Source organism: Megalobrama amblycephala, linkage group LG16, assembly GCF_018812025.1.
Source record: "Megalobrama amblycephala isolate DHTTF-2021 linkage group LG16, ASM1881202v1, whole genome shotgun sequence".
Lineage (NCBI taxonomy): Eukaryota > Metazoa > Chordata > Actinopteri > Cypriniformes > Xenocyprididae > Megalobrama > Megalobrama amblycephala.
Window position 1 is genome coordinate 24,275,196 of NC_063059.1, and position 27,925 is coordinate 24,303,120.

At 38.2% G+C, this 27,925-nt stretch overlaps 1 protein-coding gene across 8 annotated transcripts; it reads left to right on the top strand.

Annotated features, from left to right (window-relative positions):
- Window positions 1–27,301, top strand: lrrc75a (leucine rich repeat containing 75A). Of its 8 annotated transcripts, none has more exons than XM_048160191.1 (6): window positions 1–572; window positions 1,539–1,559; window positions 1,697–2,000; window positions 5,905–6,030; window positions 11,380–11,492; window positions 24,942–27,301. In XM_048160191.1, exons 3-6 carry the CDS (start codon window positions 1,746–1,748, stop codon window positions 25,765–25,767), a joined length of 1,320 nt encoding a protein of 439 aa, XP_048016148.1. In that variant the 5' UTR covers window positions 1–572; window positions 1,539–1,559; window positions 1,697–1,745; the 3' UTR covers window positions 25,768–27,301. The 8 variants fall into 8 exon arrangements, with proteins under 8 accessions (XP_048016148.1, XP_048016149.1, XP_048016151.1 ...); XM_048160192.1 differs by having other exon boundaries at window positions 1,706–2,000; XM_048160194.1 differs by having other exon boundaries at window positions 1–432.
- The last annotated feature ends 624 nt before the right edge of the window (window positions 27,302–27,925 follow it).

Sequence of the window (27,925 nt, forward strand, 5' to 3'; positions counted from 1 at the left end):
GGAGTTGCCCAAATGTGTGAATGATTCTTTCATTTCCTTTAAAGTGCTGAAATGCGTCTAATAGTGCAGAACTGGAGCAGTCCCAATTGCGACCATATTCTCCACTTGGTTAACTGTACCAAGACAGTGGTGCATTCTCGACTATAGATTGAAAAACAAGTGGAGGATGTTGCAGACCGCTCCACCCCTCCCACACAGCCTGTGTCGAGACCCAGCGCCTCTCCGCTCCATCTGAGTGATGAGAGACCGTTCAGTCGTTCTCCTCTGAACACACCCAACCCTCAGACGGGACACACCTGGGGAGAGAGGTCATATGAAAGCGAGAATTCATTCGACACGGCACATTTCAGCAGTGAACAGTGATATTTCCGCGGGCTGCGTGGAAGAAAATTCTGGGATGACTTGTGCGAGGAGGAAACAGTGACGGACGACGTAAATATTTACATGCCCTTGTTCACAGCAGTACTGCTCGCCGTCGACTAAACTCGCACAGAGACCTACATCGTGTGCGTATGAGAGAATGCGGAGGAACTGCGAAATAAAAACAGAGACAGAAAACGAATCATCCTTGCGTAAGATCATGCTATAATTCTGTTGAAGCGGACTGTGTGAGTTTCTGGAGGTTTGCGGGACTGCTCTTCTTTAATCTGCGGTCATGCCGCAGGCATCTTCAGATCTGTTCCCTACCTGAGGGAATCGAGGATTACTTGAGTTTTTAACAGAAGAGATAAATTATTAAGCTTTGACCTAATTGGACTCAATTACGAGTACTCTGGCATGAAACGCTCAGTATTTTAGATGTTTTGTCATCTTATAAAATTTCAAAAAAAATTGCGCGTGATTTCTAAAGAGTAAACAATTGACGTTGCAGGAGTCAGCTGTGAATTATGTAAAAGTTGGACGTTATGCGTAGTAAACTACAGCACCAAACCTTTAACGCAGTTTTGACGGGAAACTGGATGGGAAGTGTGCGAATTATTCAATGACTTTCAGTGAGGTCAACTTTTTAAGTAATTTTCGGGGAGCAATCGGTTCGTCGCGCGCAAATGGTCTTTTGGCGCCTCTACATTTTAAACAAAAGACATTTTAAACAAAACAAAAGTATTTTGTGTTATATTTGTGATGTGTAAATCTATGATAATTTGATAAATAAGTGTTTTTGAGGCACCGCCCGATACAAACATCGATCGAGCAGCTGTTGCTATGGTTACATACGCAGTGGCGATTCTGTTAGCGAGACTGTACATTTAACTTTTTTGCTTACGGAAACGTTTGAATGCTGTTGAAACGTATAAATGCTGCTATGTAAAAAGAGTACAATTTTTTTTTAAGACCACCAACTTTCCTTTGTTGGGGGTTCATGCCTTAATTTGGGGGTCGTAGGCCTACATCCCCCCCAAACCACCCCTATAATTTGCACCGTGTGAATGAACACTTTGTGAAAAGATTTTACTGAAATGCTATTCGATGCTAGTTTTTTATCATTTTATTATCATAAATTCTTATTGATCTTAATGTAAGTATTTTTTCTTTGTCAGGTGAGAGATGACAGGTGTGAGGTGAGCAGAAGGACTTTTAAAACACTGTTCTCCAATAAACTTTATAAGGCTTATTTCTTATCTTCATTTGTTTCTTACAAAATCTCATGTATAATGTAAAGGACTTTAAATAGTTTCATGTGAATGCATTTTGAAAGTATGCCCAGTCTGGAGGCCCATTTCCAGGTTGACACTTTATAACCAAACATGGGAGCGAAGCAAACAAAGGCTGCAGGACAGGAGGCAGGAGCAAGTCCTCAGAGCACAGGATGGAAACGGACCCCTACGAAAGAGCGAGGCGACATCCTTACCTCTTTAATGTTGAGGTCAGGAGACAAACTGAGGAGCAGCGGGACTCCTCCTCCCTACCAGCGGCGCATCGGGATGATACAAGAGATGATGCTGATGGCAAAGCAGGGGAAACACGATGAAGCGACAGAGATGCTGAAGACTCTCCGGCAGGTACAAATATCAGTCCATGCTTCTTGTAGGTTTAGTTAAAACTTAAACAGAGTGATGAAAGTTGCCAGACTTCTCTCACTGAGGAGTTCTTGTCAAGTTTTATTGTTGAATGTCTGCCATGTTACCCATTTTTGTAGGGTAGGTTGGGGTATGATTCCCCCTGGGGCTAGATGACCCCCCTTCCAACACCTTATTTTTTACCATAGTTGACACAAAATATCATCTCAGCACTTTCGATGATTGGCTACTATGTTATTTTTTATTTCTTACCCCAAGTAGGGGGCCAACTTACCCAGCCATCTTACCCCTCTTTTAATGTGATATTTTGTACTATAACAACTAAATTAGCAAATGTTTATATTTATTCCTTATAATAACACATTGGCTGATGCATTATCCTACACATGCTAAACTTTATTTTAAAGGTGCCCTACAATCAAAAATTGAATTTACCTTGGCAAAGTTGAATAACAAGAGTTCAGTACATGGAAAAGACATACATTGAGTTTCAAACTCTATTGCTTCCTCCTTCTTATGTAAATTTCATTTGTTTAAAAGACCTCCGGAAAACAGGCGAATCTCAACATAACACCGACTGTTACGTAACAGTCGGGATCATTAATATGTACGCCCCCAATATTTGCATATGCCAGCTCATGTTCAAGGCATTAGACAAGGACAGCCAGTATTAACGTCTGGATCTGTGCACAGCTGAATCATCAGACTAGGTAAGCAAGCAAGGACAATAGCGATTTAAAGGGGCCGCGCGCTGAATCGGTGCATAGTTAATGATGCCCCAAAATAGGCAGTTAAAAAAATTAATTAAAAAAAATCTATGGGGTATTTTGAGCTGAAACTTCACAGACACATTAAGGGGACACCTTAGACTTATATTACATCTTGTAAAAACTGGTTCTAGGGCACCATTAAATATGTTACAATTTAAAAGTAAATCTACATTGTTTTTAAGGTGGGCATATTTCATATTTCCCCATCTTTCCCTACCTGTTAACCCTCTCTGCATTTTACAAACAGCATTTGAAGTTAAATAGAGTTCCTGAAGTAGGTGTGGAGCCAATATCACAGTACATAAGAATCATTGCACTCCACCAAAAAGTATTATGGTCCTGCAAGGCTCTAGCACACTTTTTTTTTTTCACAGGCCCCCTGTGGTTGCAATAGTAATGTCCAAATGACTAGAAATCAGATCACAAATACAAGAAAGGAAGTAACAAAATTGTAATTACACAATGTAAGCATGTTAATTCTTGTACCTATATACATTTTACTTCTGCAGCTTTTTGGATTACCGTGAGCCTCTCACCTGTTAACATAGGCCCCAAAGCATTGGCCACACTGGCCCGATCTGTAATCTGTCCTTGCACCCCATGCAGAAATCACACTTTGCTTTACAGCAGAGAGCAATTGGGCCAAAATGTCAGTCCCATACTGGGCTGGTGTTATTTTGTAAGTCTTCTTCCAAAACACACCATTACTGTCACATTTTTAAGAGTGATGATATAGACATATCTTGAGATAGTTTCCCAGCTCTATAGATTTTGCATCTCGCAGAATTCAGTGCAATTGAGACAGATGCCCATTTCACAGTCCTGTGAACCTGTGAGAACAGACACAGCACAAGCTGAGTTATACTGCACTGCATAAATACCAACTGTTTACTTTGGTTAGTGATTATGGTCTGCTTTATATTGAATGGCTGTCTTAGACAGATAGTAACTTTCTTTGTGTCAATACCAGTAAGATCAGGCCAGTGTAGATGGGTATGTGCTACCAGAACTCTTGCCCCTATTACTATTTTTTGATCCAGCTTTCCTCAAGAGTAAGGATCATCTTATGGACTAGAAGTTCATTTTAGCAGGTTCACTGCACTGAGGATTTTCTGCATATGTGCAACAGGGATCAAAGACTGAGCTAATGGGGTTTTCTAATCCTCCATAGGTAGTATTAAATGAATTGCTGGGCAGTGGCGAAGCAACAGGTGGCTTTGGAATACACTATATTATTTCTTGAAAGGTTCGAAAAAGAATGACACTTTAGCATACTTTTACAAAGAGTACTTATGGAAATAATATACTTAAGTGCAAACTGAACGTAATGTTTTTGGGCACTTAATTGCATGTTATTTACAATTAAATAAAATGCATTATAGTTTAAATTTATATTAAATGACATGCTTTTAGAACTGAAGAACATTTATATTTCATTTAAAAATGACTACTATTAGATCTTCGAAATATGGTAACTAAACCATTTTACTGTTATGTCATTTCTATTGAAACGTCATACATTTTAATATATTTATAATCACATTTGTAATGATGAAGTTGTAATTTAGTACATATTAACTTAAATGTAATATCAAATAACACACTACAGTTAAACTAATCATAAGTACTTTACATGTGCTTTAGTGAGTCAACACATCAAAATAAGCATGACAAAAGTTTATTAAAACATAATGATTTAAAATGTACCTTTAATTTGCTATTGTTGCAAAGTACACTTTTTTAGTGTACTTAAGAGTGTACTTCCTTTAAGTGCACTTAAGCTATCTGCAAGTACAGTTTTGTTTTTATATATAAGATTGTAAGTAAACATTCAATACCATTAAGCACACTTCTTTTTCACAAGGGGAAGTTTTTTTGATCACAAATAAATATAGCAGTTTTACTGGAATATATTTGCAGTGTATCCTGCAATGGGCATAATGAGCAAGAAATGGAGTCAAAGGACAGCGTCTCTTGTCCAGTGGTTACCAAGTGCACCTTGTTGCCCGGAGACCATGAAAATGGATGGGCCTTTGATTAAATGGAAATCAATTAATCAAGATTCATCCCTCCATAGAGGGATGATGATGATGATAATAAATCAAGGCTTTTGCTCGGAGGTGGTCTAGTGTTAGAGAAATTCATCATATGTAGTAACACTGAAATTATTCAGCCTTTTCTCTTAACAAAAACTAACCTTTCCGGAGCTCATTCACTGTCATATAAATGACGATTTTCTTTCATTCACACCCACTCATTTTCCGTTAGTTGACTGTTGATTATTTTGTTGGCTGTAGAGCCCTCACCCCCACACACATTTGCAATTTTTAAAATTGCTGACCCCCTGTCTGCCCTGTTGCTTTACAGATTGCAAATGTTCAATAATGTAAATTAACTTTTCCTTCAGTTTGCCATGTTTTTTGCAGAGTTAAAGGATTTTCCAGACAACAAAGTCTGTTAGCTTTCTAGGCCCACATTTTGACATTTCATTTTCTAGGACTACATCAATTAATGATTTCAGGGATGTAAACAGGCAAACATGAACAAATGGACTTGGCTATTGTTTGTGTTCACAAAGCACAAATTGTGTATATGTGCATGGCTTTCAGATGTATATAAATATGACATGCACCATAGAATCCTTGAATCCACGTGTAACAAATAGACCAAACAAGAAGATTCTTAGATGACGTAATAGAGAATCAGAATTCAAAAATAAGAATTAAAGGGATAGGTCAACCAAAAATGAAAATGTTGTCATCATTCAATTCGTTCACCCTCAAGTTGTTCCAAACCCATATGAGTTTCTTTCTTCTGTTGAATACAAAAAAAATATATTTTAAAGGATGTTGGTAACCAGACAGGTGAAAAAAAAAAAGGAAAAAAAATACTATGAAAGTCAATGGGTGCCATCAACTGTCTGGTTACCAACATTCTTTAAAATATCTTCTTTTGTGTTCAACAGAAAAAAGAAACTCATTCAGGTTTGGAACTATATAAGGGCGAGTAAGTAATGACAAAATGTTCATTTTTGAGTGAACTATCCCTTTAAGTGTGAAGTCTTAGTATGTAGTTCTCATTCTCTTGACCTCCCTGTATTGTGTCTTTTTTTCCAGGATCTGGGAATGGAGTCAACCTCTCTGGACGATGTTCTCTACCGCTATGCCAGTTTCCGCAACCTGGTGGATCCCATTACCCATGACCTCATTATTAGCCTGGCCAAATACATTCACTGCCCAAAGGTATAGTGCTCAGCTTCTGTGATTTTCTGTGACATTTTAAACCTAATCCCATTCACACCTAAACACAAACACACAGGATTTACTATTTCTCCATGCTCTATTTCTGTACATTTCTTGTATGTTGTGTTACATTAATATTTAATGAAAATTGCTTTAGAACACTGCCTGGAAGGCACGGCAGATAGACGTGATGCATGGAATTGTACCATTCCAGTGCAGTGAGCATTAGGATAAAACCCAGTTGCTTAAGCATGTGTGAGTCTCTGTGTGTGTGAGGGAGAAGCAGAGATGAAGAGAACGGAGAGGGTAGAGGCAGAGGGAGGTGTACTTGCAGATGAGTCACACACAGTAAAGACCAGTCAGCCCTCTTTCAAGATTGCTGCTGCTGCTGCACTTAATGAAGCAAGTCAGGCACTATATCACACCACTAACACCCTGCTCAGCTCCTATAGAGAGCTGCACAAACACCTGACCTCCACCAAAACAACACTGAGTGAGGATGCTGCCCATTGTTTTCTTTTCACTCAGCTCATCATTTCTTCTCTAACCAAATGTGGTTGTGAGAGTCCCATAAAATCTGTCAGTTTTTCCCTTAAATTTGGTTTTATTTCACCCCAAAACCAAAAGAAAGAAATATGAAATATGATATAATACACCGATCAGGCATAACATTATGACCACTGACAGATGAAGTGAATAACACCTGATTATCTCTTCATCACGGCACCTGTTAGTGGGCAGGATATATTAGGCAGCAAGCGAACATTTTGTCCTCAAAGTTGATGTGTTAGAAGCAGGAAAAATGGTCAAGCGTAAGGATTTGATCGAGTTTGACAAGAGCCAAATTGTGATGGTTAGACGACTGGGTCAGAGCATCTCCAAAACTGCAGCTCTTATGGGGTGTTCCCAGTCTGCAGTGGTCAGTATCTATCAAAAGTGGTCCAAGGAAGTAACAGTGGTGAACCGGCGACAGGGCCGTGGGCGGCCAAGGCTCATTGATGCACGTGGGGAACGAAAAGTGCCAACAGTGGGCATGTGAGAATCAGAACTGGACCACGGAGCAATGGAAGAAGGTGGCCTGGTCTGATGAATCACATTTTCTTTTACATGATGTGGATAGCCGGGTGCATGTGCGACGCTTACCTGGGGAACACATGGCACCAGGATGCACTATGGGAAGAAGGCAATCTGGGCAGTGTGATGCTTTGGCCGATGTTCTGCTGGGAAACCTTGGGTCCTGCCATCCATGTGGATGTTACTTTGACACGTACCACCTACCTAAGCATTGTTGCAGATCATGTACACCCTTTCATGGAAACGGTATTCCCTGGTGGCTGTGGCCTCTTTCAGTGCTGCCACAAAGCAAAAATGGTTCAGGAATGGTTTGAGGAGCACAACGACGAGTCCAAATTCCCCTGACCTCAATCCAATCAAGCATATGTGGAAAAACCCTGGACAGATGGCCAGTCCATGACCTGGATATTATTGCTAAAAAATGGGATCCAGCCTCAGAAACATGCATATGCAATAATTTTAACCAAGCAGACAGAATGAAATGTCAACTAACAGTGGGGATAGTGAGAGTTCTCACAAATGTGTAAGGTGACGTTTGCTCTAAGTGATGTTATTGTAAGTAGCAATGGAGGGAGACAAAGTAGGGACGAGCTCAGTGATGTGACGAGAAGAAAGCTGGGCTGTCTGTTACACTCTCAGAGCTGTCAGAGCATGCTGGGTGTGTGATTACATTGCCAGGGGACCCACTGTCTGTCTGCAGGGGGATGCGCACCAGAGTTGACCAGCCATGTGGCTCTGTTAATCTCACCGTCAGCAGCAAGTAGGCTTTACCAACAAATAGGGTGGTTTTTTTTGGGACATCTCAATATCCACAGGCGTACTTCTATCTCTGATCCACTGCAGAGGTCAAGACCTGGCGCAGCGGAGAGACGTGATGGCGGGATTGATTTACATATTGATGTTTCCAGTACGGATACAGACACCTGAGCGCAGACAATGTGTCCTTGATGAAATACTATGTTACTGTTATCTTGGATTCTTGGCAAAAACAAATCTCATTTGTCCCAGGGTAAGACCTATATCAATTTTGTCCCGGCCCTCTGAATTTTAGCAGCCACTCTACATTTAGAGAGATGTTTGTAGGTTCTTAGTTGGAGCCACAGAACAGATAAGTCTTAGTTCTTGAAAATACAGATAATTGGTCATCTAGTCAGGTATGAGCAGTGCCCTCTCATTCATTGCAGTGCACTGAACCTGATTTATTACCTGAAGCAAATTAATGTTATTACAGTGATAAACCTCTGTACGTTTCAGTTGTGATTAACATGACAAGACAAAATGACTGTTAGAATGGACATTAAAAAAACTTGTAACCAAGATTTCATCTTTGGAGTTCCATAATGAAATTAAATGTGTTCTGATATCAGTATTTATTAATATTTTGAATTAGCTTTTATTTTTATATTTTCAGTTTTATTTTTCATTTTAATTTAAGTTTTAGTAATTTTGACATTTTTATTAGTTTTTATCTTTCTGTTTAGCATTAATTTATTTTCAAATCAGTTTAAGTCATTTTCGTACTTCAACTTAAACATTTTATTTTAGATAGTTATATATAGTTATCTAATATTTATATTTTATTTATTTCAGCTTTATTTCAATTAACAAAATGATTTGTAAATGATTTGTTTTACTTAATAACAACACTGATCACAGCATAATGGTTCTGTAACGACTCAGACGGGTGATGATCCATTTGCAGTTTATTCAATAACAAGGGCAATACAGGAATCATAAACCAGAATACAGGCAAGGGGTCATGGCAGGCAGCAGACAGGGTAAACAGGGACAGGCAGAGGTTCGAGGCAGGTGGCAGACAGGAATAAACAATAACAGGCAAGTCAATAGGCAGGCAGCAAGAATCACAGTCCAGAATAACTATCCAATCGGTAACAGGCAGACAATCAGTAAGAAACGCTCACAAATGATAACCGTGGCTGATCAAGACTTCACAAAGAATTGTAGTGAGAGTGCGTGTTAAATAGTGTGTGGTAATGAGGTGATTGGCGGCAGGTGCAGGCGTGATCAGTCCCAGGTATGTGGATCTATGGGAAATGTAGTCCGAATGTAACTAGTAGTCTGGCGAGGGCTCCCTCTGGCGGCCCGAGAGATCTGGTGCAGAGGACCCAATCGTAACAGGTTCAGATTTAATTAGGGATGCATCATATGTCAATTCCATATTTTTTACTTATTTTTAAAAATAATTTAGTTCATTTCTATATTAGTTGTTCTTGAATATTTCATTGTACATTTCACTTATTTTTTACAAAAGAAATTAAAGGGTTAGTTCACCCAAAAATGAAAATTATGTCATTAATGACTCACCCTCATGTCGTTCCAAACCCGTAAGACCTCCGTTCATCTTCGGAACACAGTTTAAGATATTTTAGATTTAATCTGAGAGATTTCTGTCCCTCCATTGAAAATGTATGTACGGTAGACTGTCCATGTCCAGAAAGGTAATAAAAACATCATCAAAGTAGTCCATGTGACATCAGTGGGTCAGTTAGAATTTTTTGAAGCATCGAAAATACATTTTGGTCCAAAAATAACAAAAACTACGACTTTATTCAGCATTGTATTCTCTTCCGGAATCCTTTCCATTGAATTGATTCCATTGAATCCTTTCATCTGTCGCCGTTGGTAATGCACTTTTACGTCGCCGTGGTTGTTTTTGGCGATTAGGACATCCGCGACATGCACACTTACGCACCATTTTAAAAAATATAGCAATACCAAAATACAAACAATGTAGAATAGCTTGAATACAGTGTGCGTCTCCCTCAGACTGTAAACTAAGCTTGGGCGCACCGGATAACACGTCAGCATCGTCTTACATCAGCAGCGTCACTGCAGAGTCGTGAACCACACAAACCAAACCAAACCAAAAACAAACACGGCGACATAAAAGTGCATTACCAGCGCAGACAGATGAAAGGATTCAATGGAATCAATTCAATGGAATCAATTTAATGGAATCAGTTCAATGGAAAGGATTCTGGAAGAGAAGACAATGCTGAATAAAGTCGTAGTATTTGTTATTTTTGGACCAAAATGTATTTTCAACAACTTCTAACTGACCCTCTGATGTCACATGGACTACTTTGATGATGTTTTTATTACCTTTCTGGACATGGACAGTCTACCGTACAAACATTTTCAATGGAGGGACAGAAAGCTCTCGGACTAAATCTAAAATATCTTAAACTGTGTTCCGAAGATGAACGGAGGTCTTACGGGTTTGGAACGACATGAGGGTGAGTCATTAATGACATCATTTTCATTTTTGGGTGAACTAACCCTTTAACTTTTACTGCCATCTAAAGCTTACTTAAACTTAATCCTTAAATTTATATAATTAATTTACACTACTAAATGTAATCTTTAGCAAATCTCAAAATAAATATATCCTTTTTTATGCTCTAGGCATGGCGAATGTTGATCCTGGAGAGCCATTGTCATGCAGAGTTTGGCTCCAACCCTGAAAACAACACTCACCTGCCTGTAACTTTAGTAATCTTGAAGACCTTGATTAGCCTCAGGTGTGTTTAATTAGGGTTGGAGCTAAACTCTGCGGACAATGGCCCTCCAGGATCAACGTTCCCCACCCCTGCTCTACATTATAATGTTTTGAAGCCTATTTTCATTTGTAGCATTTAAAGCGATTTTAATTTGTATTGTTTTGTTGTTGTTGTTTTTAGTTTATTTAGACAAAATAGTATACAACTTTAATATTTTATCAGCTACCTATTGGTTATCATCCAGAAATGTAATTTCGATGCATTTTATATAATAATCAACCCTGCAAGAGTATTGAGTTCCTTTCTTTTTCGGTAACTTATGTGTTAAACATTGGCAGAAATTGTTTCTGTCTAGAGGAGTGTGGCAGTTACTCGAGGTGGTATGTGTATGAGTGTTCGTGTCTCTCTGCAAATTGGATTGCTTTAGGCAGTGATGAATGACAGTAAAAATAATAAAGCTTTCCATGAGAGGGCCGTACAAAACATCAATATGTCAGTAAAATATTACTTGCTAATGCAATGTACCATGGACAACAAATCACACACATACACATTCACAGAACCTGAGATGACCTAATGATAGAGTCAGAGTGAGTTTGTGACATGTCGGTCAGTCCATACAGCTTTGCTCCTGTCATCATAAATGTCAAAGAAATTAGTATTTTACCTTGAGGGCTCAGATACCCTGATCTTCTGCCAGTCCCCATGTGTTACAGCTTGATTGATGTGATCTCTCTCTTTCTATCTTTGTCAGGAGGGAGATGCTTTGGGTGCCATGGAGAAGGTGTGCCGTCAGCTGACATACCACCTGAGCCCACACTCCCAGTGGAGACGGCAGGGGCTGCTGAAGAGGAAGCCACAGTCCTGGTGAGAAAGCAGAACTGACAAGCAGAGAGGGGGTCTCAGATTTAGGCAGTGAGGGCATATGCTGCCTTACTTTTCTCAGTACAACAAGAGTTTTTTTTACAGCTCAGTTTCAGCGCTTCTATTCTAGTTTCACCTTGACTCATCTCTTTTATCGGGGTTGTCACGACTATGCAAAAACTGGTAGTAATAAAAAAAGAAAAAGAAAAAAGGTTACATTTGTAATTTTAAAAGTGGATATATCTATAGTCAGTAGGGGAGAGCGGGGTAAGTTGTCACATGGGTAAGTTGTCACACTCTTCATAACTCCAAAACTAGAGGCTCTATCTCAAAAATCAAATAGCCACTTTGTGTGACTTTTTCTATAGTCCTGTTCACATGTGGTCAAGATCGCTCTAATCTGAGGTTAGCACAATTTTCTTATTTTTTGGCTTAAAAAGTAAAAAATTTGCACTTTAAATTTTATGCAATACAACTTTGTTAGATATGAATGTTAAAAATTGCACAACATAGAGGAGACAATAACGTGTCTTTTGATACTTTAGCTGACGTGCTATGTTGATCTCACCAACATTAGCACACATGTCAGTTTGGGGCAAGTTGTCTCAATGACTTTGGGGCAAGTCATCACATGTGACAACTTGCCCCAGTACAAATAAACACATAGAACATGTTCAAAAAAGAGGTTCAACATGTTAAGTCAGTTATGTTTAGAGATTAATCATGTTAAATTAAGCGAGTTATCTGCAGTATTCCATTCGGTTATCATGGATCTATGAACAAGCCAGAGAAAGTTTGAGTTTAAAGTTCAAAGTAAAGTGGTCTTGCCACTTAATGTGTTTCGATTGAAATGTGTATTGTTTGGATTGAAATAATTGTTTTTCCAAATTCTCTAGGCATGATTGTTTATATTTCCAGTTCTGGTTTGAATTTAAAAATTAAAATAAATAACAATTAAGTTGTTGTATTCTTATTTTTAGATAATCTAGTGTGACAACTTACCCGCCGATGGGGCAAATTGTCACAAGTGCACATTCTCTATTCAACAGTCTACAACTCCGTAATGAGATAAGATATGAAAATGTAATGAATACAACATATGTGCCCAAGACTTCCTTCTTTCATTTGGTATGACATTTATACCATTGTGATGTATGGTGCTCAGTAAATGTTAGACAGTTTGAAAAGTGTGACAACTTACCCCGCTTTCCCCTACACATTTTTTTCTAGTAATCACGTACACGACTGTTCATTATTTATTTGATCAAAAATGCAGTAATATTATGAAATACTGTTACAATTTAAAATAACTGTTGTCTGTTTTTTCCAAAATATATTTTGAAATGCAATTTATACCTGTGATGGCAAAGTTGCAGCCATTTTTCCAGACATTACTTTTCGCATGATCCTTCAAGTCATTTTAATATGCTGATTTGCTGCTCATAAAACTTTTCTTATTATTATAAATGTTGAAAACAGTTGTGTTGCATAATATCAAGAAACAGCATAAAAGAACAGCATTCATTTGAAATGTAAATATATTTTGTAACATTATAAAAGATTTTACTCCCACTTTTAATCAATTCAATGCATCCTTGCTAAATAAAAGTATCAATTTCTTTAAAAATTGATAAAAATAAAATGGTATTTGCTGAATATATGCTTCCAAGGATTTAATATTAAGGATTTAATCTAATAAATCACAAATAAAATAATATTTTAAAAGTCATGAAAAATTAATGAACTTCTATTTTGTATATACATTTTTCTAGTTATCAAATATCTGTTCAATATATGTTCTCAAATAGTTGATTGGCTATATATTGCTCTTGTGTATCAATCAATTAAATTTTATTTATATAGCACTTTTCCAAGTAAGTCAAAGCAGCTCAAAGTGCTTTAAATGCAAGAATAGGCAAGAATAAGCAATTGACACTAACAATAAAATTACAAATAAAAATAGACCCACAAATAATCAAAGTACTTTACAGGCAAGAACAAGAAATTTACACAAAAATTAAAATAACAAATCAAATAGGGTAAAACTAGGGTAAAACAAGCCATAGTAATTTACAATTTGTGAGTGAATCATTCTTTTAAATTGAATCTTTTCAATGAATCAATCACATTGATTCACAAATGTCTCAGCGATCCGTGATTGACTCATGACTCATGAGTGATTCATTATCTAGTCGATATTTCTCAAAATTTATTTACTGCGGGAACACTTTTCTTTCTCTTTTTTCCTCTTCAATTTGTTTCTTTTCTTCTCTCATTTTCTTTCCGCTGTCCAGCTCTCTATTGTCACATAAGTACTTTAATTTCACATGAAAACATTACATTCTATGCTACATTATAAATTGTATTGATGCCCATATCCTTCAGCCCACAGGCAGTAGACTAGTGGCTCGCAAGTGCCTTGTTTTGTTCATTAATTAAAGTAATTAGTTGGTTTTAATATAAAAGGCTTTCTGACTTTGCAGAGCGGGCAGTCAAAATGAATCACCGCTTTGCCAGTTGTTTGTCCCTGTACTGATTCGTCAGCACTTAGGGATTAATTACACTTTAAAAAACGAATGGCTAATGGAGCGTCTAATTTGAGGTTTGGGTCCTACAGTCCTGATATCCTCAAGTTGTTTTAATACACAATATCTAATATCTCCAGAACAGCTGTGTATGCCATCCAATTCTCATCACCTGTGAATTGGCTCCTCAACTGGGCTTTCAGCGGTTTCCCCTCCGTCCATTGATGATAAGAGCTGTGTTGAATCTGTAGAGTGAGTCAGTGAATGAAAGAGCAGCCTCCCACTGCGTGCTGTGTGGGTTTTTTTTTTTTTTTTGCTAACACATGGTTCTGTGGTGTAGACTCATACTTATGTGGCTGCTTTCCAGCTGCCATTAATATAGTCAAAATACAGACTGTGTAATGTGTAAATGAGGAAATACTAGGCTTTATTTATTTCCTGTGTCGATGGATACACTTTAGATGAGCTTAAGCCTTTATTCTGTGCTTAACTCACTAGTGGTGTGCTTGAAGTTATGTATGCTAGGATAAAACAGCTGAACTCCCCTACCGCAGTTCATTCACTGCATTGGCTGCTGTGGTTAAGCTGGAATGTGAAGATATGTGTTTATGCATAGACTGGATTCGATACCTTCTCCTTTTTATCCGCTCCGGTTGTGTTGTCTAATCTTTACTGGGTGCTTTTTGTTGATGGAGCACCAATGTTTGTCTGAGTCACACCACACATGGCCCTCCATTTGTTTCCACATGTGATGTTTACAGTGGTGTGGGATATTGTCGCAGATGTGAATGCAGCTGTTGGGGTTTAAAAAGAGAAGTATTTTTCAGGCAGCATTCTTACCTCTCCGTTGGGCGTGTTGTTGATGCTGGTGTGCCTCTGAGGCTCTCCTTATTCTCTGTTTGAACTTCCTCAAGTGCTTTTGTTTGTTCTGCCTGAACTCTTCAGTTTACTGATGTGATTTCATCAGTTCGTTAATAATGGGACTGTCCAGGAGAAATTTTGCAGCCTGAAGGTGCAAACAGGAAAGAAAAACAAGGGGATGGATTAAATTAAATTGAATTTCAGTCACTATTTTCTCAGTTTCAGGAAACCCAATGACTTTCTTTCTTCCATGGATTACACACTAAAAAAAACTAACGCAACCGTTTTTGAGTTATGACAACCTTTAATTAAATTATGTTCAAGCAACAAGCAACATTGAGCTAGATGAACATAATAATTTGAGTTGTAGCTATCATAGCACATGCTAAACTTAATTAGCATGTTAATTTAAAGGTGCCCTAGATTCAAAAATTGAATTTACCTTGGCATAGTTGAATAACAAGAGTTCAGTACATGGAAAAGACATACAGTGAGTCTCAAACACCATTGTTTCCTCCTTCTTATATAAATCTCATTTGTTTAAACGACCTCAGAAGAACAGGCTAATCTCAACATAACACCGACTGTTACGTAACAGTCGGGGTGTACGCCCCCAATATTTGCATAATGCCAGCCCATGTTCAAGGGATTACACAAGCCAGTATTAACATCTGGAGCTGCACACAGCCGAATCATCAGACTAAGCAAGCAAGAACAACAGCGAAAAATGGCAGATGGAGCGATAATAACTGACATAATCCATGATATCATGATATTTTTACTGATATTTGTAAATTGTCTTTCTAAGTGTTTCGTTAGCATGTTGCTAATGTACTGTTAAATGAGGTTAAAGTTACCATCGTTTCTTACTGTATTCACAGAGACAAGAGCCGTCACTATTTTCATTTTTTAAACACTTGCAGTCTGTATAATGCATAAACACAACTTCATTCTTTATAAATCTCTCCAACGGTGTAGCATTAGCCGTTAGCCACGGAGGACAGCCTCAAATTCACTCAGAATAAAACGTTAACATCCAAATAAATATTTTACTCACATAATTCGAAGCATGCATACAGCATGCATGACGAACATCTTGTAAAGATCCATTTGAGGGTTATATTAGCTGTGTGAACTTTGTAAATGTGCTGTAATATAGTCGACAGCTCGTGTGGCAGGGAGCATGCGATTTAAGGGGGCGGCGCCGAGTGTAAATCAGTGCATTGTTAATGATGCCCCAAAATAGGCAGTTAAAAAAATTTATTTAAAAAAATCTATGGGGTATTTTGAGCTGAAACTTCACAGACACATTCAGGAGACACCTTAGACTTATATTACATCTTGTGAAAAAGCATTCTTGGGCACCTTTAATGAACAAGTAATATATTACTTGTCACTGGCATTAGCGCAGTCATTGTTTATAGAGTCAGTATACCTTCATAGTCTAATCTTCAGCGCAATGGTAACCTAAAAATCTTCAACATAACAGAAACTCTTAACACTACATACCAGGGGTTCCCAAACACATTCCTGGAGCCTCCCCAGCACTGCACATTTTGCATGTCTCCTTTGTCTGACACACCCATTTCAGGTCTTGGAGTCTCGACTAATGAGCTGATGATCTGATTCAGGTGTGTTTGATTAAGGAGACATGGAAAACATGCAGTGTTGGGGAGGCTGCAGGAATGTGTTTGGGAACCCCTGCTATATACCAATCAGGCATAACATTATGACCACTGACAGATGAAGTGAATAACACTGATTATCTCTTCGTCACGCCACCTGTTAGTGGGTGGGATATATTAGGACAGTGCAAGTGAACATTTTGTCCTCCAAGTTGATGTGTTAGAAGCAGGAAAAATGGATTTGAGCGAGTTTGACAAGGGCCAAATTGTGATGGCTAGACGACTGGGTCAGAGCATCTCCAAAACTGCAGCTCTTATGGGGTGTTCCTGGTCTGCAGTGGGCAGTATCTATCAAAAGTGGTCCAAGGAAGGAACAGTGATGAACTGGCGACAGGGAAGAAGGCGGAGGCAGTGTGATGCTTTGGGTGATGTTCTGCTGGGAAACCTTGGGTCCTGCCATCCGTGTGGATGTTACTTTGGCACGTACCACCTACCTAAGCATTGTTTCAGATCATGTACACCCTTTCATGGAAACGGTATTCCCTGGTGGCTGTGGCCTCTTTCAGCGCTGCCACAAAGCAAAAATGATTCAGGAATGGTTCGAGGAGCACAACAATGAGTTTGAGATGTTGATTTGGCCTCCAAATTCCCCAGATCTCAGTCCAGTCGAGCATCTGTGGGATGTGCTGAACAAACAAGTCCAATCCATGGAGATTCCACCTCGCAACTTACAGGACTTAAAGGATCTGCTGCTAACCTCTTGGTGCCAGATTTTTGTTTTTTATGTTTAATTTATTTTTTATTTCAGTGTAAGTTTGTCATTTTAGTACTTCAGCTTAAACTTATATCTATTTCAATTAGTTGCCAAGGCAACATTTCTAATTTTCATGTGTTTTTTTTAAGTTTTTCATCTAATATTTATATTATATTTAATTTCAGCTTTATTTTAATGACCAAAAACCATTTGTAATAGTTTTAGTTAACAATAACAACACTATCATTTCATGTCTCCTTCAGTTACCCTTCTCTTTCTCTCTCCCTTATTGATTCCACCCTCTCCGCTCTAGTGTTGGCTAAGTGCTAACATGACCTTAACCTCCTCCACAGATCAATGTGACACAGTCTCTCAGACAGGTGTCCCATTTTCTCTTAGAGAATTCATACATAACAGATGTTGGGCTGCGGTACGCTTGTGTTCATGTGAGCTTTGCATCACTCATAGTGTGTGTGCAGTTTTATCTATGTGCCTCCATTCAAATATTTACACTAAAGCTACATCAATTCTGATTTGCAATTCTGCATATAACTGAGGGAAATTATACATCTGCTTGGGATTTGTTAATCTGTTATCTTACCCGATACCATGCATTTATCTTAAGTGTAAATACATACTGCATACATTAGTTTATTTATTAGCACAGGGGTATATAGGGTTTAGCACAGACAAGTCAAAATCTTTTTAATGCAGGTGGGAGAAAAAGCCCCTAATGAAATCTGAAATTGTTTGTATTTTTTCTTGCTCATTTGCATAAGGTTGCACTGTCACAATACCAACAGTACCACCCACTCTCACTGAATATATTAGTGGACTGTCAAATTGTTAAATGCAAATTAAATTTTTGTGTCTTTATGAACACAAAATATCTGAAAACTGCATTATGCTGTTATGTGGACTAAAAATGATGTTAGGAGTATTTGGATCGCTTCTTCGAAACAAAACCTGTTAAGTGGAATTTGATATGCCATAGACCTACTATATGACCTCTATTGTTTGTGAGACATAGCTGAAATGTGAAGCGCATTGCACTGGTCTGCATGTGGTGAAGCGTCTGCAGTCCAGTGGAGACCCTTTTGTCAAGTCAACTTCATTTATATAGCACTTTTCACAGTACATATTGTTTCTAAGCAGCTTCACAATGACAATAGGAAAATTATTATTGTGCTAAAGTTGGTTTTTGATTGAGTCACTTCTGTTGTAAAAATGGTTAATTATTACTTTAGGGGCTGCTTAAATGACACCTTTCCTACTGAAAAAACAAATACCTTTAATGCATTCTTGCCGTTCATCTATAGGTTTGCGTGTTTGAGTGTGTATGTGCGCAGAAGCTTGGTCTTTTTTTAAAAAGTGATATTTGTCTATAACAAGCAGCCCACAGCTGTCAGTCTGAGCCAGTAAAGAATGTCTTCCTCATCTCAACACAGGCAGATGGGAGATTTCTAGCTTTCTATCATGTCCAGAGGTTTTATCTAGCTTCAAAATATGATCAGCCTCCATAACACCCACAATAACAGCAAACTCGTTGGTCTGAATGGTATTTGATAGCTAGGATTGTGTAACTGTGAGGGGAGAAGAAAGATAGAGAGCCGTGTTAAACGAAAAAAGGATTTGGGAATATAAAATAGGACTAGAAGAGGGTGTGGAATATGGGCTGTTGTGAAATCATACTGTCATCTCTCAGGCATGTCTGCTGAATTCTTTCTACCTTCTAAATTTTCCCTCCTATTTCTCATCCCTCTATTTTCTCCTCATATGATCGCTTGAGTCATTCTAATGCCGCCTCTCCCCAAGAGATTACCTCACAGTTCTGCCTTTTGCTAGATTTTCAGTAGCTTAAGCTCTCCATTTTGTGCCTCTTTCTCTCTTGTCTTCTTGTCCTCTTCTGCTCACGCTCTTCACTGCCTGAGAGCAGAAACAGAAGGTTCTGAATGTGGCATGATAATGCAATAGGATATTGGTATTCATTCCTGCCCTGTTCCTTACAGCTGTCTGCATCTCTGGCTTTTTCAATTTCATTCCATGTCTGTCTTTATTGTAGCAGTGACTTTGACGTTTCATTGTGCACTTTGGCACTTGGTATCTTAACTTTGATGCTTTTGTATTGATTTACATAGCCATCCAGAAAGCTGTCATGTCAGAGTTATTGATGCCTGAGAGGCTGAGTAAAAGAGCTGTTTGGTCAAAGAAAAAAAGCATTTAAAATTCACATAAAGTTATTACACAAAGAGCTTAAACAAAACTGCTGGCACTTTCTACAAATTGGGTATAAAATTGAGTCAAAAAATGTTGGTTGTCAGTCTCAGAAAGTCAACTGAACATTAGCGATTAGTTCGCAATTTTTGCAAGTGTAAAAAGTATTTATAAAAATTGAGAAATTGGATTGAGATTATTTGCTTTTCTTTCCATCATGCTGTAAAAAAGATCCAAATTATGTTATTTATTAAGTATCACAATTTTATGGAATTTTTTTGTAATGGGGGAAATGATGCTGTAAAGTGCTCTTAACAACAGAAATAGTTACAATTAATTGAATATCAGTTCAACAGATTATATCAAAATAATGACTTTTTGTATTATTAGGATATAGACCCAAAGCATTGGTACAGCAAAATGTACTGCATTCATGGAAAGTGCTTGCTATTTTAAATGATAGAATCTGTTGTGCATCATACTAAGCTAAATTTGAACTAAAATGAAGTAGTAGTCCGCACAATCAGTCATCCTTGCATTCACTGCAAAAGGATTTATTTCAATAATGGTAATCCTTTATTTTGCTCTGATTGTCACCTTTCACCAGTGTGTTGGAGAATAGAACAGAATAATGATCGACTCTGCACTTATTTAAAGGGTTAGTTTACCCAAAAATGAAAATAATGTCATTTATTACTCACCCTCATGCTGTTCCACACCCTTAAGACCTTCGTTAATCTTCGGAACACAAATGTAGATATTTTTGTTGAAATCCGATGGCTCAGTGAGGCCTCCATAGCCAGCAATGACATTTCCTCTCTCAAGATCCATAAAGGTACTAAAAACATATTTAAATCAGTTCATGTGAGTACAGTGGTTCTATATTAATATTATAAAGCGACGCAAATATTTTTGGTGTGCCAAAAAAACAAAATAACGACTTATATAGTGATGGCCGATTTCAAAACACTGCTTCAGGAAGCTTCAGAGCGTTATGAATCAGTGTATCGAATCATGATGAAATCACGTGACTTTGGCGCTCCGAACCGCTGATTCGACACACTGATTCATTTATGCTCCGAAGCTTCCTGAAGCAGTGTTTTGAAATCGGCCATCACTAAATAAGTCGTTATTTTGTTTTTTTGGTGCACTAAAAATATTCTTGTCGCTTTATAATATTAATATTGAACCACTGTACTCACATGAACTGATATAAATATGTTTTTAGTACATTAATGGATCTTGAGAGAGGAAATGTCATTGCTGGCTATGCAGGCCTCATGGAGCCATCAGATTTCAACAAAAATATCTTAATTTGTGTTCCGAAGATTAACGAAGGTCTTACGGGTGTGGAACGACATGATGGTGAGTAATAAATGACAGAATTTTCATTTTTGGGTGAACTAACCCTTTAATCATAATTACCATGCTTATTATGCGTGAGTCTTCAACATTTATTATCTGAGGGTCTAAGGCCATTTTTATTGACCTACATTAAACCTACATTCAGGGTCAGTAAGTTTTTTTTTTTTATGTTTTTGAAATCTCTTATGCTCACCAAAGCTACATTTATTTTAAAACAACAGTAATATTGTGAATCATTATTGCAGTTTAAAATAGAAATGTTTTCTATTTTAATATATTTTAAAATGTAATATATTCCTGTGATGGCAAAGCTGAATTTTCAGCATCATTACTTAAGTCACACAATTCTTCAGAAATCATTCTAATATGCTGATTTGCTTCTCAAGAAACATTTCTTCTTATTATTAATGTTGAAAACAGTTGTGCTGCTTAATATTTTTGTGGAATCTGTGATGAATAGTTTTCAGGGTCCTTTGATTAATAGAAAGTTCAAAATAACATCAATTATTTGAAATAGAAATATTTTGTAACATAATGAATGTCTTTACTGTCACTTTTGATTAATTTAATGCACCCCAAACCTTGAAGAATAGGGTATATACTGTGTAGTGTATCCAGCTATGTAAATTACGGATTTACATTAACATTATTTTGCCACCTTTTATGGTAAATATAAAAATTATTTCGTAGGTTGGGTGTTTTCCTTTTTCTTCCTTTCTTTTCCTCTTTGATACCATGTGAATGAATTGTTACAATGCAATACAGTATGGCGCGTCTCTGACACCCTCCCACCCACCTGCTGCTCAGAGTCTTTGCTTTATCTTCAGTAATCAAAAGGGTTCATTTCTGTATAGCTAAGAAATGAGAAACTTCAACCTTATCTTTAGTCAAACCTCTGTTCCAGTCTATCACACTGAAGTAATCACCTGATTTCATTTAGTTTCACAGGAAGGACGATGCAACATAAGGATTTTACACAGCACACACCTGCTGTTGGGTCGATAATTAGTCTTGTGTGAAAAAAACAACAACTGTCAGTGCTGGAAGTAAAGACAGCTAACCATAGAAATCAACCGTAGGTACTAACTGTAGAAATCAGACAAAATGTAGTGGCAGACAAAATGCAGTATTGCTTGTCACTCTCTCTCTTTTTTTTTTTAAATTGAAGGGTGATTTAAATTTCAGATAAATTCAAAAGCTGCATTAAATAAATTAAGCATTAAGTAGATGCTTAATTCTCTGATAATCCTTTACAGCTTAAATAACTCAGGTGCTGTCTAAGCAGTCAAACAAACGCTGCTTTGGATATGTTGCATATGAAATACAGTAGAGATTATTTGGGTAACTCTAAGATTATATGCAACCAATGATTCCTCAGACTGGAGAGTTATTTAACCTGCTAACTGTCACCCCGTTTCTGAGCACAGATCTGAAGTTAAATGGCTCTTTTGGAATACAGATTGGAAGTGAACTCAAAAAATTGAAAGTGTAATGATGTTATAAAAGTTTCCTGTAAAGCATGCAAACTAAACTTTTTTATTTTATACAATATATACAGTATATATACCGATCAGGCTTAACATTTTGACCACTGACAGGTGAAGTGAATAACACTGATTATCTCTTTATCATGGCACATAGTGGGTGGGATATATTAAGCAGCAAGTGAACGTTTTGTCCTCAAAGTTGATGCGTTAGAAGCAGGAAAAATGAGCAAGCGTAAGGATTTGAGCGAGTTTGACAAGGGCCAAATTGTGATGGCTAGACGACTGGGTCAGAGCATCTCCAAAACTGCAGCTCTTGTGGGAAGTTCCCGGTCTGCAGTGGTCAGTATGTAACAAAAGTGGTCCAAAGAAGGAACAGCGGTGAACCGGCGACAGGGTCATGGGCGGCCAAGGCTCATTGATGCACGTGGGGAGCGAAGGCTGGCCCGTGTGGTCCGATCCAACAGAGCTTTGAACTACTGTAACTCAAATTGCTCAAGAAGTAAATGCTGGTTCTGATAGAAAGGTGTCAGAATACACAGTGCATCGTAGTTTGTTGCGTATGGGACTGCTTAGCTGCAGACCAGTCAGGGTGCCCATGCTGACCCCTGTTCACCGCCGAAAGCGCCAACAGTAGGCACGTGAGCATCAGAACTGGACCACGGAGCAACGGAAGAAGGTGGCCTGGTCTGATGAATCACATTTTCTTTTACATCACGTGAATGGCCGGGTGCGTCGCTTACCTGGGGAACACATGGCAGTGTGATGCTTTGGGTGATGTTCTGCTGGGAAACATTGGGTCCTGCCATCCATGTGGATGTTACTTTGACACGTACAACCTACCTAAGCATTGTTGCAGACCATGTACCCCCTTTCATGGAAACGGTATTCCCTGGTGGCTGTGGCCTCTTTCAGCAGGATAATGCACCCTGCCACAAAAGCAAAAATGGTTCAGGAATGGTTTGAGGAGCACAACGAGTTTGAGATGTCGACTTGGCCTCCAAGTTCCCCAGATCTCAATCCAATCGAGCATCTGTGAGATATGCTGAACAAACAAGTCCGATCCATGGAGGCTCCACCTCACAACTTACAGGACTTAAAGGATCTGCTGCTAACATCTTGGTGCCAGATACCACAGCACACCTTAAGGGATCTAGTGGAGTCCATGCCTCGACGGGTCAGGGCTGTTTTGGAAGCAAAAGGGGGACCAACACAATATTAGGAAGGTGGTCATAATGTTATGCCTGATATGAAGTTGATATCACAAAAATTGAGCCCCCTAAAAAGAAACAATGGTAACAATGTCTAGATGAACAGAATAATTTTTTTAATGGTTTAAGCTTTAAAATGATACATAATTTATGATGACTACTAAAACATGTGATTGGGAAAAAACAAAAAAGGTGTGCCATACTGTCCCATTACCGGGACCCTGACAGGCTGTGCAATTAAGCCATTTGAGATTGAGTTTTTTTTTGTTTGTTTTTTATATAAAAATCTAGTTTATAAAGAACAGTGTAACAAATATTGTTATGGAAATTATCAAATGCTGCAAAGAGACTGTAAGTGGGTCAGATGCATTCAGGGTGAGGTTGCTGAGAGAGGGAAAGGCATTTTCTCTTAAAGAGCGTGGGATTTGGGATCCTGGCCAGTAATATCAGGAGAGTTGATATCCTGTTCTGGTTTAGCCATTTCCTTGACATTGCTGCTGTTTTATTTGCTAGGTCAATGACAGGATCAGAGGGGGGCAGGAAATCTATCATTCAGAATGAGCATAGCATGTCAAATCAGGATGGTTATTATTCCTCTCTCTTCCTCAGATGCCAGTTCAATAAGATATATGCATGTCCTGGTGTGAATTAGTGATGGCCACATTACGAATTAGTATTCTTGCCGTTTCTTTTCTCGCTTTCACTCTTTCTCTCTTCACTCGCACACTGGCAAGCTGTGGTGACACACTGAGCTGATTATGAGTTTGCTGCATGTGCAGCGGTTACAGCAATGCATTTGTTCTCTTTTACTTAATAAATCAGCCTCTCTTCCTGCTTTCATATTCTGTTCCTCACTATCACTCCATTTATCTATCTCTCATAGGTTCTTAATCCATACCTGACAATAACAGCTGACTTCATGATTAAATTAACTGTTAAACTCTATGCTGTTCCTATTTTCAGTGGTTGTTTTGAATTGGTAATGCATTTACCGAAAATGAATCCTTTCAATCGGATCTCAATTACTCACAATGAGTCTTTGATCGTTTTTGAGAAAGAGAAACTTTAGACATCCTAGTAAAGTCCAGTCAAAGTTTATTTATACAATACATTTAAAAGCAAAAGAAGGTTACCCAACATGCTGCACAAAAATATAATATATATATGTGTATATGAAATATATAAACTTTCAAATTCAAACTTGCCACATAATGTTTCAGTTCTTAATAAAATTAGGGGGGGAAAAAGTGTCCTAGTTTCCTTATGAAATGCTTAGAATTTTAGAATTCGTAATATTTTCTTTAATATTAGTTAATATTTTCTCTCCTCCAGGTCTGATTTATAAAATTCAATAAAAAGTTAATTCCCCCACATGACACACATTCTTAATCTCTTTCTGCTTCTTTTTCCTAGTCTGAAATCAGTTCTTTCAAACCCTCCATCCAGTGGGTCATTAGACCTGTCTGGCATCCCTCTTGGAGTGAAAGACATGGAGCGTCTCTGTGCCTATCTTCATCACCAGGCATCCCGCATCGGCAGCATAGAGCTGGGCTTCACCGAGCTCACAGACGATGCCTTCCTCCTGCTCCTCCCCACGCTGGCGTCCCTTCCCCGCCTCGAGACTCTGGCCCTCAATGGCAACAGGCTGACCCGTGCCGTGCTCAAAGAGCTCACGGACACGCTGAAGGACCCGGACAGCTTCCCCAGCGTCACCTGGATCGACCTGGGGAACAACGTGGACATCTTCTCCCTCCCACAACCGTTTTTGGTGAGCCTGCGCAAACGCTGCCCCAAACAGGGCAACCTGCCCACCATCCTGGAGTTCGGCGAGAGCCAGGCCAGCGAGCCGGAGGGCCGAGTGGATGAGGACGACGCAGATGACACAAACAGGACAGAGAGCATGGGAGAGCTCAGATCTGAGGTAGAAGAAGAGATTGACGGTGAGATGGAGATCGAGGACATGATGGAGGAGTTGCTGGACTTTGACAGGCAGGTGCAGGGCAAGGATGAGGATGACAGTATGTGGACCTTGGAGGAGCAGCGGTTGGTAAAAGATCCAGTTGCAAAACGGAGCAAAGAGAAGAAGCCGTTCAAAGCTGAGGGTGAAGAGGACTTACAAAGCCAATCTTCCCATCTGTCTTGCTCCAGTCAGTCACAGCACTCCTCTGGAGCCATTGAGCCTTTAAGAGAAGACTCTGTCCCAGACCAGTTAGCATGTAATTCAGGCAACCCTACCTGATTAAAGCCACTGTCTAATTTGAGTCTATAACCTTAGTCCCTTTAAGAAAAAGAGAGAGCTAGGAAGTGTGTGACAGGCTTGTTTTCAGACCGAGTTGTCCACGAAGTCTTGGGATTTAGCAGGTTTTATAGGTTTGACAATCACAGCGGTTGTCTGTTGTTGCAAAGGAGAAATGAATCACTTGTGAGGTACAGATATGTCAAATATACTTTCCATTCAGGTTTTCCCCTTCACTGTCATAACCATGAACCTCTGTGCCTATGTGCCTGTTCAGAACCCTGCTGGAGAGGCGTGTGTGTGTGTGCAGGTGCACATTTAGATGTGATCAATCTTATCATGCTGGATATAAGCAGATTGGCTTGGGCATCATGGATCAATGTGTCCATCTATGCATCTGACTGTTGCAAGCATCACATTTTCTCCAGCAGTGGGAAAACAACCTAAATTCTATTCAGTATCATCCAGTGAATATGCATGTCCCGGGTGTCAGGTGGATGGGACGCAGATATTAAGCTCATATTAAGTGCCCCTAATTTATACAGTGGAAAACCAAAATCTCTTGTCACAGTGTTGGCCCAAAACAATACAGAGCAGCGGGAGTGAAGCCAAAGAGAAAAGACTCACTATATGGAACAAAGTGTTGTTTGGCTACACAATAGTATATAATACTGATTTTCTGTTTTTGTTGCTTGACATGAATTTTGAAGACAATGTGTGGTTTCTTAGCTCTGCTCTTTAGAAGTGAACCTTTAACCACTAAAAATGATATTGTTTCATTTGTATTTATCCACTGATTTTAAAAGAATAAAGGGATTTTAATAGTATAAACATCTATTTAGTGCCTAATTGGAATTTTACATTATTCAAATGTAACTCAAAGTAGTTCTGATATGCCAGTAAATAAAAGTATTGTTTCAATGACAGTGTATATTGATTTGTCATAATGGAAAAAAGTTGTTTTATTTCCTTATGTAAAATTCCCAATTTGAGAATTAGGATTTATATTATATCCATTTATACTGTAGTACTTTGTATAATATCGTAATATGCTTACATGCAAAATCTTGCTCAGTGTTTGTTTTTTTTGTTTTTTTAAAACATATAATTAAGATCCCTCCCCAAAAGATGGTTTATAACATAAATTATTTAGCATAATTAAAGGAAGCTCCTGTACTATTCAGATTGTTGTCATTTTATGGTCACCAGGTAGCCTAAAATTATCCTGCTGTGTTTCAAAGCCATAACAGAATATTATATATATAAGTGCACTGAAGAGCTGTGTTCAATATTTTTGTCAAGTATTTCTGTATTCCCACAATGGTTAATAAAGCAAGGAGAATGCTATGAATGACAAACAGCAATAGGCCTATGTGTATAGCCTATTATTTGTAAACAAAACAAAATGCATTTGACTGTTGGCATCAAAACCAATAAACCTTTAACAAATATACACTTAATTTATGCGTTAAACAGCACATAAAATGTTGGGCTGTTGGAACTGTGGTAATAACAATAAAATTAAGGGTTTCCTTGCGTTTGTGAACTGGAAATGAACGGGACTGGTGGAAGGACATTAAATTAGTAATCAATGTCGACATCTAGTGGTTGATCATTCTTTCGTGCATGGACTTGTTTTATGTAAACGACCGTGTTTGCGTACTTCCGTTTCAACGACCTTTGACTTAATTAGCAAATGTGTTTATGAAAATAAGAATGGACCAATGAGGCCTGAAATACGGTTTAGACAGCTGGATAATCCTTTTTTAAATTGTAACTCTTGTTTTTGAACATGGTAGTTGGTTTCTAGCTGGTCATTATGATATAAGTTAGTAGACCATCTTGGACCAGCAACAAACCAGAGATGTTTTGTAAAGACTTTACGCCAGAGTCTTAGACTGTATTTTTTTTTTAAAGGGACTATTGTGTTTTAGTGAAATTTGGATTATTGATAGTATGAATACGAATAGCATTAATTATTTGGACGTAAAGATGTAAAAATAAAATAAATATAATACATAATAAACTTGTAAATAAATGTCAGTATATTACTAAGTTAATTAAAACGAAACCAGATGTTCGTCCGGACAAAAAACAAACCACAAATTAAATAATAAAAGTAGATAAAATAGTAAAGTATTTGCAACAGCCAATGAAACTG